The following is a 15,690-nucleotide window of genomic DNA, read 5'->3' as shown; positions in this document are numbered from 1 at the left end:
CCCTTATTAATAAGTAAATTTTTCCGTACTAGTAACATTATATTCCTTTCACCAACAACATGATACGAACTGTCAAATTAGAAGTGTCAAAAAATGCTAACAAGATGGCCGAAGGAAAGGAATGAAGCTTCCTTTCTTTATAAACTTATTTGAAAACAAATGTTACAAAAATATTGCAAAATGGGTGAAATAGACATTAATATAGAGGGTTACAATGTAAATGGAATATGTGTTGGTTGTTTGAATTACGACCGAAAGATGTTCTATGTCGAAGAAGTTAAAGATTGTTTTAAATTACTAGCAAATATTGATGTAAGTTTCTTTTAAATTCCCTTATTGCATTCGAAATTTAAATTAAGTTATAAAATCTTTATAGTGCATCGCTTTGTTAGTGTACTTTATGTTAAAAAGCCTCAAATTTGAAATGTAAACAAGAACAGAAATGATTGGAAACGCCACATATTTTTTTTTATTTTTAACCGACTGCGGCGTAGTTTAAAACGAGAAGTTGTGTTATTAATACTTTGGTCAATTGAAATCTCATTTCTTATATTCTGATAATTGAATAGTTTTTTTTTTTAATAAATGGTAGTAAAATGGTAAATCCCACCGCTCTACTGGTATATTTTTATGGGCGAATATGAAATAGTAATATTGCATGCACTATCTTTATACGCTGGTAGGGGGGGGGGAAGGGATTGTTAACAATGGATTTGAATGCCATATTGCTAGCAATATGCTCTATTAGGTCGATTTCCATGTGGTTTCCCTTGGAAACCATTGTGAACAATTCTTGTTGAATTCGTCACGATGAGCTAACTGACCTTCATCCTCATTTATCATTCTTCACTGGTGCCCCGCCGGTATATACCGATAGCGCGGATGGGGTTACCATTCTATTATCATCCATTAAAAAAGCTACGCTGGTAGGGCACCGGTGTGGTATGATAGATGAGGGTGGAAGCAAATCAGATGGCCCTTCATCATGACAAATTTTCTAAGAATTAACCAGTATGGTTTCCAGGAAGAATCATGTGTCAATCAATATATTGCTAGCAATAGTATCTTGGACCCTATTTCTAACAATCGTCTTTCGCCTGGAAGGGGCACCAGTGAGGGATGATAGGTGAGAATGAAGTCATGTCATTTAGCACATCCTGGTCTAGAAAACCATCATATTCAATTCCTGATGGTATGGGAAAGTGAACAGATCCATCTGACAGAGTATATTGTGGGAGATAGGGCTGCTGGTCCCCATTTATAAAACCCTTTCCTTCTGGACTGAAAGTGTATATATTAAAATACAGTAGAAAAAGTGTTTTCGAACTAGCAGGCCCGTGGGTCCTATATTTTGTTGGCCTCCACATGAAGAAGGGTTTCCAAATTGTCACAGTTTCCACACAAACAAATTACTTCAATAATCTTTATGGTGGATGGATGGGTAGCATTATTCCTCATAAACCATCACTAAAAGCCTAACTTTGGTCACATACAATGCGGTTTCAGAGATGTTTCCTCCCACGAACACTCAGGTTATGGAATGAGCTCCTTGTCAAGGTTTTCCCAAGAGCCTACAGCATGGGGTTCTTTAAAAGGGGGGTAAAGAGGTTTATTCAGGGTCGGCAACACATGCGTAATACCTCTGGTATTGCAAGTGTTCATAGGCTACGGTAACCACTCACCATTAGGTGGACTGTATGCTTATTTGCCACCAAAAAAAACTGGTTTGCCAACCTGCCTGCCAAGCATGGCATATTACTAGCATAACTCAGCTTATGGAGAAGGGTTTTGTTCAGCAGTGAATAGTTACCAGCTTTTGTGATAATGATGATGATGATAAAAAGACTTCTTTGCTCTTGCAGGTCCCAGATGGTCTCTCGATCCAAGTGTGCTGGGAATGTCTGGCTGCGGTCAGGGCCGTTGGTCGTTTTCAAGCACAAATCCTTAAATCTTATGAGGTCCTCATCAACTATTCTAGAAAGGTAACTAACATTATACAATTTGAAATTGTTTTTAACCAACTTCAAAAAAGGAGTATTTTTTTTTACATTTGTTACCTCATAACTCTGTCATTTATAAACTAATTCAATTAAATTTGGTAACAAACATAAAAAAAATACAATGGAATTAGGTGCCTGCTTTTTGAACCCAATTAAAATTTAATATATATTGTTTACTCTCCGCAGCATACATTCCTCAACTCCCCAGCAGACTTCACAGCTCACGCCACAACTCGGCTGACCATGAACACGATAGAGCTTCAGTCAAATGACCAGCCGAGCACACCGCCACCTGCTGACGAGTACATGATGGATATAGACCTCAAAATAGAGGATAATAAAGAATCCCACTATGAATCTGGTAAACTTCATTTTTTACTATTTTTTTTTTAATGGGTGATAATGGTATAGTAACCCCGTCTGCGCTATTGGTATACAATGGCGGGGCACCAGTGAGGGATGACAGATGAAGGTGAAAGTAGGTCAGTTAACCCATCCTGACGAATTAAACTAGAATTAGTCACGATGGTTTCCAGAGGGAACCACGTGGAGGTCGACCTGACAGGGTATATTGATAGCAAGGGGGTTGCTAGACCCCATTACTAACAATCCCTTCCCCCCTATGAATCGTGGTTAGTACAGCTAGTGCCGTATTGTCCTGGCATAGAATAGGCCATCTCTTGCTTTCCTGTGGGTGTCGTAAGAGGCAACTAACATAAGATATTGGTACATACTTAAAAAAGAAATAAAACAATATATGTATAAAAAGAAAGTACATAAAAGATGTAACATAATTTATCGTGTGTATGCCACAGTAATACAAAATGGTCACAACTCAGTTTATTGTTTTTCCCTCAAAAGATACTTTTACCAGAGGGAGATTTTGTACATAAACTGTTTGCTCAGGCACCTCTGTCGTATTCGTGTTTCTACCGTAAAGCAGTTGTGTTTGCATGGCTGTGATTTTCGGTTTGAAGGGTGGGATATGGCAGTGAATTTACTGGGTACAGAGGAATAACAACTGAGTCCTCAGGAATGGCAACGCATGGGTGGTATCATGGGCGAAACAGTATACTCTGTTATGTCCATGGTATTGCTCATGTCTATAGGCGACGGTTGCCACTTTCCATCAGGTGAGCCGTCAGCTTGTTTGCCATTCTAAGTTGTATAAATATATATATATTTTTTTTTTAAGATAATTCCGCCTCAAAGAAGGATGACTATGTGGGTGGATCACATTTCTCCGAAGATTTGTCTCAAGAACAATACGCAACGTCCGATGACGACGTTCAACTATCGAAGTTGAAGACGGAGAAGACTAAAAAGAAGGAAAAGAGAGAGAAGAAAGGAAAGAAAGAGAAGAGTAAAACAGAACTGGTGAGTAGGTTATTATGTTATAACATTAATTGACCCGAACAACGTTGTTTTTCCTTGTAAATTAGGGATAGAAGCATCCTGGCAGTATGAAATATACTTTACGGTTGTGGGGGAGGGGGAGAAGGGATTGTTAGTAATGGAAGTTAGCAACCCCATTGTTAGCATTAGTGCGACCCTATCAGGTCGAGCTCCACGCGGTTTTCCCGGAAACTATCATGCTTCATCATCATCTATCACCTCTCTCTGGTACTGGTGCCCCGCCAGTGTATACTAATACCACAGGCGGGGTTACTATTCTATTATTATCCATTAAAAAAAGACATTCATTGAGAAAGAAAAACTGATTCAGCCTTTTTGTAAGATTGCGATATATATATATATATATATATATATATATATATATATATATATATATATATCTATATATATATATATAGCTAGCTAACTGTGCTCCGTGGCTTCGTCTGTGGTCGTATAAGACATAAGCAGTGAAATGTAATGCTAGTTCCAGAGATTAACGTGTTCAAACAAACTAAAACTATATTATTAAGTTATAAGAACCCTAAAAATTATTTAACAGTTATACGTAATTTTAACAAATAAATATGTGCCAAATGAATATTTTTTTTTTCTAAGTAAATAAAAGATGATAGTCCTTTATTTGAATAAATTATTTTTAGGGTTCACCACCAAAAAGGTACAAATGTATCTTTATATTACGGCTGTGTCCATCCGCCCGTCTGTTTTTTTTTAAATCTTTTTTTGGGCCATCAGGTGCGCAGTCTACTTGTTTGCCATTCTAAGTTGTATAACTTAGAATGGCAAACAAGCTGACGGCCCACCTGATGTAAAGTGGTAACCGTCGCCTATAGACATGAGCAGTACCATGGATATAACAGAGTATACTGTTTCGCCCATGATACCCCCCATGCATTGTCATTCCAGTCATTCCATTATTTCCAGGCCCCGAAGCCACCAGAACCAAAACCGAATAACCGTCGATTGAAAAACCTGCCCGAAGGCCTAGTGGAACTGTACACCATGACAGAGGAGGAGATGTGGCAGATCAGAGCCGAGGATGTGGCCAGCAAAGTGTTCACCAAACTGAAGTACAGATGTGATATGTGCCTTATTGGTTTTAATACAGAGAAGCTTATGAACGACCACATGAATGGGAAACATAGGCCGGTATGCTATTTTAGTCAATAAATACTAGCGACTCGCCCCGACTTCCTATACATTTACTACATGATTGCTCATATGTAAAATCTTGAAATCCTCAGCATTCCTACTCATGCAAAGCGTTGTGTAACATTATTTTGTATCCCTTTCAGACCTGAACGACAAGGGCGTGAGTTGTAACTTTAAATAAATTCTAAAACCGCGCGCAATTCATTTTTACGCACGAAGCTGAAATAACATGATAGTGAGATTCTAAACCAGCCAATAAGAAATCATTTTAGCGGTTAGGTGGTGCAGTAGTCTCGTGCGTGCCGGCAAAACATGGCTTGGTTCCAAAACACGAAAATATATTTAATCTGAAAGAAAAGAAAATCTTGTGTCTGAAAGGGATATAAGTAAATAAAAAAGAATTTAGAAAATTAAAATCTTCCAAGTTGGCAACCCTTTTTTTATGTTTTACGGGGAATTCCTCGTCTGTATTCGTTAAGGTTTTAAGTAAAAATATTTGCTTGGGTGTTACATAACGATTAGAAGGAGGGGGGGGGGGGTACAGAAACAAAAATACGGCGCATTACATTGGGGGGAGGGGGTGAGAATGTTACAAAATTGCACTACGTAATATTTTAATATAAAAAAAAGCTTACAGCCTGTCTGATGGTAAACGGTCATTGTAGTCTATGGACACCTTCAACACTGGAGGTGTTTAAGGCATAATAAGTTATATTTATTTAAAAATTAAACTGAATATCTTTTTATTTTATTTATTCGTAAACAATAATTTGTATTTGAATATCATAGTAGATATAAAGTTCATACAGTCCATGAAAAATATAAATTAAATTAAGCACAAAAACAAAAATTGCAGTCAACTTTATAAAATATTAGTACTTACCAGGGAAGACACAGTATATTGATAACCTTGTAAGATTTACTTTTTGTTATACTGAATCATTATGACATCTGACTGTGACATTATCACACCCCATCGTGAAATTGTCACTCCCACTGTCACACGCAGAAAGGCGACAACTGCCACCAGTGCGACGTGTGCCAAGCGTACTTCCTGACGAAGGAGAACGTGTCGGCGCATCGTGCTTTACACGCGACGGCGTTCCGCTGCCGGCGCTGCGGCGTACGCACCTCGCTCAAGCGGCTCGTGCAGCGCCACGCCGCCGCACACGCCGCCCAGCAACACCAGTGCGCTTCCTGCGGCGCCCTCTTCAGGTAGCTGTAGCGCTTTATTGTAATGAGCTACCGTATAGGAGGTAGGAGCCATTTGACGTCCCTACAAAATGGCTCATCGTGGCTGACCATTGAGTAGTAAAGCTGAAAATCTTACCGTTGACTTCATATTTGCTTTGTTCTAGTGCTGCCGCTGCGACTTATACACTAGATCTCATGTTGCGACACGCGCTTGTTTACACCGAATAAGTAACTATATCCTGTTCTTTGCAGTGGTTTATTGAGCCATAATTAATTGATATGGGGGCAAAAAATCTACATTACGCATGGGTATCTTAGTGTTATTCCACGGCGTCGTACTCATTCAAAGTTTTTGCGTTCCTACGAAATAGCTGGTCGTGGCCGGCCATGATAATAATATGTAATAATAATATTAATGTTATGGCACAATCTCAAGGCTATATGTGGTAATTCCTAAAGAAACTACCTAACCCAGTGGTGCTATTGGACCAACAATAATGGGTAGAAGAATCATATTCGATTTCTTTACAGGCAAAACACCAATACACGGTCATTTTACTGTAGACATTTGACATTTGACTTTACTACGTTCCTACAAAATGGCCAGTCGTGGCAAGCCTAATGGTACATAATTGTAGTGAAACTATTGCCTATATAAACTGAAGTGCTCATGCACTAACTCATATTGGCTGGCAACATCAGTTTGAGTCCTACGGGGCTGGTTTTTTAATAGGTGATGAAAGAATAGTAACTCTGCCTAAGCTATCTGTATACACTGGCGTCACACCAGTGACGGATGATAGGTGAGAATGGAGGCAGGTCAGTTGATCAATCATGACGTATTCAAGAATCAACCACGAGTCTTTTCGTTTCCAGAATTATCGTTCATTGAATGTATTTAAAAGCATTCGTATTAAAAAGGTTTAGTTCACCGAAATGGCATACTTATCTGTCAATTTTCAATCTGTCAATCTGTGATATATAAAAAAATCTGTGATACTGCGACCTTTCCATGATCTTTTGCCCTCACAGTTTTCACTGTTTGTGACTGATTAGTCAAAAAAATATTTTTTAATATTTGCAATTGTTTTTGAAGTAATTGCTTCGTTACCACACTTTTTGTTGTAATTAGGTTAAATAACGATTATTAAAATCGTATTTATGTAAACGGAACACGTAGCGCCATCTATTATCGCTTTGGGAAGAACTCAGCGCACGCCATATTGCATTCACCCTCTGGTTTCATCTGTCACTTGCGTTGCACGGCTAAAATATGTATTTAAAATGAAATATAAGATTAATCGAAGTTATCGTCTATTTCTCGATCCAACCAACTCAACATGTTACGAACGCAGTTAAAAAGAGAATGTTCGTTCCAGTACAAAGTCCAAGCTGACGTACCACAGGAGCATCTGCCGCCGCGAGCGGCCGCAGTGTGACTGCTGCGGCAAGGTATTCGCCAATAAGATGACTCTGAAGTACCACCTCAAGTTAGTACCATCGTTTATTACTGGTTAAAACTTAGATTAAGAATTTGGCCAAGCCATATCAGTCTAACTGTCCACTGCTGAACATAGGGCTCCCCCTACTGAGGGGTTATGCCAGTAGTTGCCATGCTTGGCATGTGGCTTGGTAACCTCAGTTAGGTTTTGGGTGATGTTTTAAGAAGGATTCTGCTGCTTGTCCGTAAACCATAAACTCTGACTGGGCATCCCGCGATTTCCGCGTGCAGTATTTTCTAGTTTGATTTTACCCATCCCGCGATTTAGACATGATCGCATTTTTTTATGTTTACTGACGTTGTTATCCCGCGATTTTTGTTTTGGTAGATCGTTATTGTTTTTCAAAATCTCGCTAGATGGCTAAATACTTGTACTGTTATTTGTTGTCAAAGCGATGTGCGAAAATGAAGCAGAAAAAAAATTATTCGCGGTTAGAGGGTTAAGTTCCTCTAGTCATCTCTTATGATATTCACGGGAAAGGAAGGGTTGGCCCATTCTATGCCGGGATCACACAGCAATTTCACAGCACACGGCATTTTTGACAGTTGTTTCGACTTTATCCGGAAGACGAAGGACCATAGGAATTTTTCACATCTTCAAACTATTCTTGGATATTTGATAGTAGTTTGATAGTAGCTTGATACCACCACGTATTCCTTAGAAAATGGGTCTTGACAGACGGATAACAAAATGATCTAATAATAGTTCCATATTTCCTTTTGAGATATAGTACCCTTCTCTCTTTCTCCCCCCCTCCAGGGTGTTTCTAGTAGTGACTGGTCTGTTTATTACGTGATTGTATTTCATGAGGTAACGAACATAAAAAAAAGTCGAGTTGAAAACCTCCTGTTTTGAAGTCGGTTAAAATGCTCAACAATTTATTACACTGACGATTTACAGATTACTACCACAGAATAAAGAAGACAAGCCAAAGGAAAAACTGTACATTCCGTGTAAAGGCTGCGACAAAGTGTTCCATTCGAAAAAGAGTTACAGATCCCACGTGTAAGTATTGGACATTGAGTATATTTTTTTATACAACTTAGAATGGCAAACAAGCTGACGGCCCACCTGATGGAAAGTGGTAACCGTCGCCTATAGACATGAGTGTACCATGGACATAACAGAGTATATTGTTTCGCCCATGATACCCCCCATGCGTTGCCATTCCTGAGGACTCAGGTGTTATTCCTCTGTACCCAGTAAATTCACAGCCATATCCCACTCTTCAAACTACTAATTATATTATAATATATATATATATATATATATATATATATATATATATATATATATATATATATATATATATATATATATATATATATATAATTATATATTATTATATAATACTAATTATAAAAATACTAATTTAAAAAAAAAGGAAAGAAGTTTTTATTTGTGCTTATATTTGACACATACACATTGGCCTCCCCTAAATACTGTCATAAACACGAGGTCGTTCCCCCACTCCAAAATTTCCCCCTTGGTAAACTGCCATTACAGTTTACGATTGGGGAGATTTTACCAGTTAGCCCGTTGTTACGAATTCCACAAGAATTAGTCATGATTGTTTCCAATGTAAATGGCATGGTAACCCTGCCTGCGCTATCGATATACACTGGCGGGCACCAGTGAGAGGTGATAGGTGAGGATGAAAAGGCAGGTCAGTCCGTCGTGGCGAATTCAATAAATTAGTCACGATAGTTTCCAAGCGGAACCGTCTGGAAGTCGACCTGAAAGGGTATATAAGACCCCACCACTGACAATCCCCCGAGCTAATGCAAGTGATTTGGTGGTGCAGCGTGATCCACGAGGGCGTGTCGTACCCGTGCCCCACGTGCGGCAAGCTGTTCCAGTGGAAGCGCAACCTGGCGCGGCACGCGCGCAACCACCGCGAGCGCGAGCAGGGCGCCACGCACGAGTGCCGGCCCTGCAACAAGAGCTTCGCCAGCCGCGACTGCTACAACAACCACATGCGGCTCAGCAAGCGCCACGTCGCCGAGGACACCTACGTGTGAGTCCACCTTTCTTTTTATACAACTCAGAATGGCAAACAAGCTGACGGCCATGAGCAGTATCGTGGACATAACAGAGTATACTGTTTCGCCCATGATACCCCCCATGCGTTGCCATTCCTGAGGACTCGGGTGTTATTCCTCTGTACCCTGTAAATTTACACCTTATCCCACCCTTCAAACCGAAACACAGCCATGCAAACAACTGCTTTACGGTTGAAACACGAATGGGACAGAGGTACTCAAGCAAACGACTTTTGTACAGTCTCCCTCTGGCAGAGAGAGACTTTGAGGTCGACCTGATATGGTATATTACCAGTAATAGGGTTGCTAATCCTCATTACTAGCACCCCCCCCCCCTCCGCTCCAGTATCTTATAATAGGCAAAAGAAACCGGCTTATCTGATACTGTGAGGTGAAACAGCTGCACAGCACTGGTTTTCAACCAGTCTCTCTCTTAATGTATGGTGGACTTAACACCTGACTACCTCTCTACCAGTCAACCAAAGCAAGCGAAAAATTACAGTGGTGCATTGTTCTCAGTTTCTGTGTAGTCCCGGCTTAGATTAAGCCACCCCTTCTTTTCCCGTCGGTGTCGTAAGCAGCGACTAAGAGAGAGCGAGAGATGGGCAGCGGTGTCCTACTTAAAACATCTCCAAAACCTAAGGTTGCCAATTCGCCTGCCAACCGTGGCAATTACTGGCAAACCCTCCAAGGGGAGGCGTATGTTCAGCAGTGGACAGTTGATGGAATGATGATGATGATGATGATAATATGATTGTTCACAGACACGAATGCAGCTACTGCGGCAAGAAGTTCCCAACCAAATGGTGTATGGTTGACCATATAGATTGGGATCACCTCAAACGGATCAAGTATCAGTGTCGGGTTTGTTTCAAGGTTGGTATGCCACTTATATCGGCCTTTTAGAATTGGCCACCCCTTCCTCTCCCGTGGGTGTCGTAAGGTTTTTTTTAACCTATGTTTTTTTAAGCCTTCTTAAATCCTAGTGTTCGTTCGGTGTGGAAAGGAAGTAGTAATGGGGTTTAATAGCCCTTTTGCCAACATTAGAATAATTAAAAAACGAAAAAAAAGTTGGCAACTTAGGAAACTCAGAACCTACTTTTTTTTAAACAACTTAGAATGACAAACAAGCTGACGGCCCACCTGATGGAAAGTGGTAACCGTCGCCTACAGACGTGAGCAGTACCATGGACATAACAGAGTATACTGTTTCGCCCATGATACCCCCCATGCGTTGCCATTCCTGAGGACTCAGGTGTTATTCCTCTGTACCCTGTAAATTCACGCCATATCCCACCCTTCAAACCGAAACACAGTCATGCAAACACAACTGCTTCACGATTGAAACACGAATGAGACAGAGGTACCCAAGCAATCGACTTTTGTACAAAGTCTTTATGGCAGTCTATGGGAGAGGTTTATGTCCAGCAGTGGACGGATAATGGCTGAAATGAGGATGAATTTGGCAAACCTTTTCATTTATGTTTTACGAAAAATCCCTCGACTGTATATTGTATATGTATTCTACATCATTTTTAATTTTATTTTGTAATGTATGCAAATTTTTTTTAATTTAATCCGATTTTGTGTACTCATTTTTTACAGGCCTTCAAAACTGCGAAAATAATGGTGGCCCATATGAACAATATACACGAAGGGAAAAGGAATAAGGAGCCGGATGGGGAGCACTTGTGTGAAATATGTGGGAAATCATATAAGGTAATGGAAAATTTTACTAAATATCTTAATACTGACTGTATCCCGTGGCTTTACACGTGGTCGTATCGTAGATAGATAGGCTGTAGTCTCTTAGGAAAACCTCGGCAGGGAGCTCATTCCATAACTTGAGTGTTCGTGGGAGAAAACATCTCTGAAATCGCGCAGTACGCGACCATTTAGGCTGTAAGGTATGAGGATGAACTCCCTGTCGGTAGCGAGCCGTACGATGATAGAAAGTGGCCGTAGGCATCATATTGAATAATTCCTCTGATCACAATTCGTTATACAAGCGGTAGAATGTTTGTAATGAATAAACTCAAAAACTGCTTTGTCGATTTCCAAAATTCTTTCACCATTAGAAAGCTACATTCACCCTGAGTAACATAGGCTGTATTAATTGCTAGAAAAGATTAGGGATCCTTACTAAAACTTTATTAACGTAACTCAAGGTGTAAAAAAATGCTTTAAAAATATCTTTGGTCGCGTGCGCTGCGGAAACTATTGGTGATAGAACAAAAGTATGTTCTACAATATTGAAGAAAATATCAAGAACTACGAAAAACTTCACGACACTATATGTCCAACTATTATCGTTATGTCACAATAACCACTTTTTTTATTTTGTAAAAATGCTCACCCGTGCGAAGCCGGGACGGGCCGCTAGTTTTATTTATATGTTTCTATTTGTTTGCAGACTGTGAAACGGTTGAAAGGCCACGTATGGGCAATGCACACCAACCGGTCCACGACAAAGAGTTTCAAATGCAAGCTGTGCCCAGCCACATTCACCTGGCAGACATCTATTTACAAGCACGTGAAGATAATGCACGAAAACAAACGGGGAAAGGTAATTTATTTTATTTATTTATTCATTAGTACATATATGTGTACATGGTGGACTTAATGCTAGAAGCATTCTCTCCCAGTCAACCATAGGGAAGTGTCAGAATACTCGAATGCGGTACTAGTAATTATTGATATACATACATACTAAAATTACATATATATAAACGAATAGATATATATAAATAACAAATATACTTACACATATATGACATATACTATATATATAACTTGCTGTCCCCAAGTATCGTTTAGAAAAAGTTAATAGGTCTTTTATGGGAATAGGTATAAAAATTTACAATAAGATACCAAAGGATATGTTGGAATTACCCTTAAATAAATTCAAAACATCTGTTAAATCATATTTACTGAGCAAAGCCTATTACTCACTAAACGATTACTTGAATGACGAGTGTGCATGGCAATAGTTGTTCATGCACTGAATTTTCATTTAATGTTAGACATAGACACCTATATAAATATACATTGTAAATAAACTGGCTTTAAAAAAAAAGTAATTCAATTGAGTTTCTTGCCAGTTCTTCTCAATTGGATCTATATACCGAACTGGACGGTAGGGAAAATATAAAATTATAATGTAAAAATTTGACGTTCATAAGCGGCTAAAATGTCCTACATGAATAAATGATTTTTGAATTTTGAATTTTGAATTTTTGAATATTATACACGAAATTGAGAATAATATAAAATACTTACTGCTTGGTTAAAGTAAAAAAGTGAGCGTGAACGTTTCTTTTAAAAGACGGTTTAGTCGGTAGTCTTTTAATGGCATCAGGAAGCGCGTTCCAGAGTCGTGAAGAATGTAGGAGAAAAGAGTTTGAAGCGAAACCAGTACGGTGAGAGAGGATAGATAGTTGGAGAGTATTAAGTTACGATCGTAAGTTTAAAAAAATACTGGAATTTACTACTTAAGTAGTTTTTTTTTTATGGGTGATAATGGAATGGTAGCCCCACCCGCGCTATCAGTATACACCGGCGGGGCACCAGTGAAGGATGATAGGTGAGGATGAAGCAGGTCAGTTAGCCCATCGTGACGAATTCAACAAGAATTGTTCACAATGGTTTCCAGGGGGAACCCCGTGGAAGTCGACCTGACAGGGCATATTGCTAGCAATGGGGCTGTCAAACTCCATTGCTAACAATCCCTTTCCCCCCTATTGCTATATATTACCTACCCCTAGTATGTATGTTCATCTGTTCTCTCATAACGTCTATTTCTACAGAAGAGAAGGGATTGCTAGTAACGAGAATTAGTTTTTTTAATTTTTTTATTTCCAGTTACATCAACCTCGAGCGCAGCCAATTCCGAAGAAAGAGGAGACCTACCCAGGAATCGATCTGGCGAACCGCATGCACTATTTCCAACAGAGCGTATCTAACACCATCGCACCGGTACACCCTGTAGCTATTATACAGAATGTTGTTTAATTGTGAAACTGACGGCCCACCTGATGGAAAGTGGTAACCGTCGCCTATAGACATGAGCAGTGCCATGCACATAACAGAGTATACTGTTTCGCCCATGATACCCCCCCATACGTTGCCATTCCTGAGGACTCGGGTGTTATTCCTCTGTACCCTGTAAATTCACTGCCATATCCCACCCTTGAAATCGAAACACAGCCATGCAAATACAACTGCTTCACGGTTGAAACACGAATGGGACAGAGGTATCCAAGCAAACGATTTTTGTGCAAAGTCTCCCTCTGGTAAAAATGTATAATAAAATATCTGCATTATTAAAAACAAATGAATACCATAAGACAGTCCGCTGATGTCCAAATGTAGTATAAATCAAGTTTTCAGGCGAAACCGCATGTTGATAGACCTGATAGGGCATTTTTTTATGGGTGATAATGGTATGGTAACCCCGTTTGCGCTATCGGTATACACTGGCGGGGCACCAGCGATAGATGACTGATGAGGATGAAAGCAGGTCAGTTAGTTCATCCTGATGAATTCAACTAGAATTAGCCACGATGGTTTTCAAGTGTAACCGCGTGGAGGCCGACCTGACAGGATATATTGCTAGCAATGGGGCTATTTGATCCCATTGCTAACAATCTCTTTCCCCCCAATAGGTTATATTAGGGGGAAAGGGATTGTTAGTAATGGGTTCTAATTGACCCATTGCTAGCAATATAGCAGCCTATCACGCGACAGGGAGGAACCCTGTACACCAACGTGGTTAATTCTAGTGGAATTCGTCACGATGGGCTAACTGACCTGCCTTTTCATTCTCACCTATCATCCCTCACTGGTGCCCCGCCAGCGTATACTGTTAACGCAGGCGGGGTTACCATTCCATTATCACCTATTAAAAAAGAAATTAGGGTATTTTTTTTATACCACTGAGGTGGCAAACAAGCATACGGCCCACCTGATGGTAAGCGGTTACCGTAGCCTATGAACGCCTGCTATACCAGAGGTATTACGCGCGCGTTTGCCGACCCTGAAGAAACCTCTTTACCCCCCTTTTGAAGAACCCCATGCTGTAGTCTCTTAGCAGTGGGGCTGTTAGAGCCAATTACTAACAATCCCTTTCCCTCCCAATCATATATAGGATGTCTCATTTAGTTGGACAAATTGTTTCAACTATATTATTTGTATACTTGTGTAGTTTTCATTTTTAACTTCGAATTTGGGACATTCTGTATATAATATAAATACTATCTATTATATACATGAAGTCGAGGTACTCGAATAGTTAATTATGTATAATCATGAATTTTAAGAACAAAATATGCCATAATATTAAAGTATTTTTAATTTATAACTATATTTAAGTTTAGTCAAGATATTTTTTTTTATACAAAGTCATAATTATGTAATAAAATTTATAAACTTAAATTTTGTTTCATTGATCTGGAACTTATTTCCAATTATTAAAAAAAAAATACATCTATAATGCGTTACCTTTAGATTCTAAGAACAAGGGATTACATAGAAGGAATGATAAAATAAAAACTGTGAATCATATGGGTGTCTTCTTTCTTCTTATGTAAATATAATTAGTAAAAAGAGGACGAAAGATATATATATATATATATATATATATATATATATATATATTTATTCTCTCCAAACTTACTCAAATTAAAATATACATAACATCTTGGTTGAAATAAAACAAATTGTGAATGTTCACTTATTTCACAGTCGAAGACTGCGTGATTTGCAAATTGCAATTTATCACTAATAATAAACGTCAAATAAACAAAGTTAAGGGCAAGTTTATTTTAATAATTCACTTGTATATAAAAATTCATAAACAGATCAGCTGTTTTTTTATATTATTTTATGCCACATACATACATATCTGCATACAATCACGCCTGTCTCTCATTAGGGTACGCAGAAAAAATGGAACGCCAAATGCTTCGATTCAAACAAACCTCTCAATTATAAAATGGAGAGGCTGTATTGAGCTGTATGTATATTGGCCCCAATGGCGGCCAATGTGCATACAGCTTTTCTAATGGTAAATGGTCACTGTAGCCTGAGTATTTATAAGACTCAAAAATAAGGTAACTAGTTGATGGGCCACCTGATGCAGAGATGGAGATGGTAACCGTCACCTACAAAAATGTTCAACACTGTGACCTAACACTGAACTTAACAAACTATATTGCGACTTATGGTATTCCTCAAGAGTTTGCATTCCTGAGAACTATGGTGTTATGCGTCCGTACTCTGTATGTTCCCTGCTATATCTCACTTTTCAAACCGAAACACGGTCATACAAGTGCAGTTTGACGATAGAAACACAAGTTGGACAGAGGTACCCAAGCATACGACTTT

General features: G+C 39.1%; 1 protein-coding gene across 1 annotated transcript; it reads left to right on the top strand.

Annotated features, from left to right (window-relative positions):
• Positions 1 to 74: 74 nt before the first annotated feature.
• LOC113516511 (zinc finger protein 57-like) lies at positions 75 to 14,742 on the top strand. The gene is made up of 13 exons (XM_052892462.1): positions 75 to 312; positions 1,863 to 1,982; positions 2,187 to 2,361; positions 3,196 to 3,377; positions 4,341 to 4,565; positions 5,578 to 5,783; positions 7,142 to 7,252; positions 8,165 to 8,269; positions 9,069 to 9,281; positions 10,071 to 10,182; positions 10,912 to 11,025; positions 11,720 to 11,872; positions 13,168 to 14,742. The coding sequence occupies exons 1-13, from the start codon at positions 160 to 162 to the stop codon at positions 13,315 to 13,317; spliced, it is 2,019 nt and encodes a 672-aa protein (XP_052748422.1). The 5' UTR covers positions 75 to 159; the 3' UTR covers positions 13,318 to 14,742.
• The last annotated feature ends 948 nt before the right edge of the window (positions 14,743 to 15,690 follow it).

This window comes from Galleria mellonella, unplaced genomic scaffold (assembly GCF_026898425.1).
Source record: "Galleria mellonella isolate WM207_F2 unplaced genomic scaffold, CSIRO_AGI_GalMel_v1 utg158, whole genome shotgun sequence".
Lineage (NCBI taxonomy): Eukaryota > Metazoa > Arthropoda > Insecta > Lepidoptera > Pyralidae > Galleria > Galleria mellonella.
The sequence above is the reverse complement of the archived record's forward strand: the minus strand, read 5'-3'. Positions and strand labels throughout refer to the sequence as shown.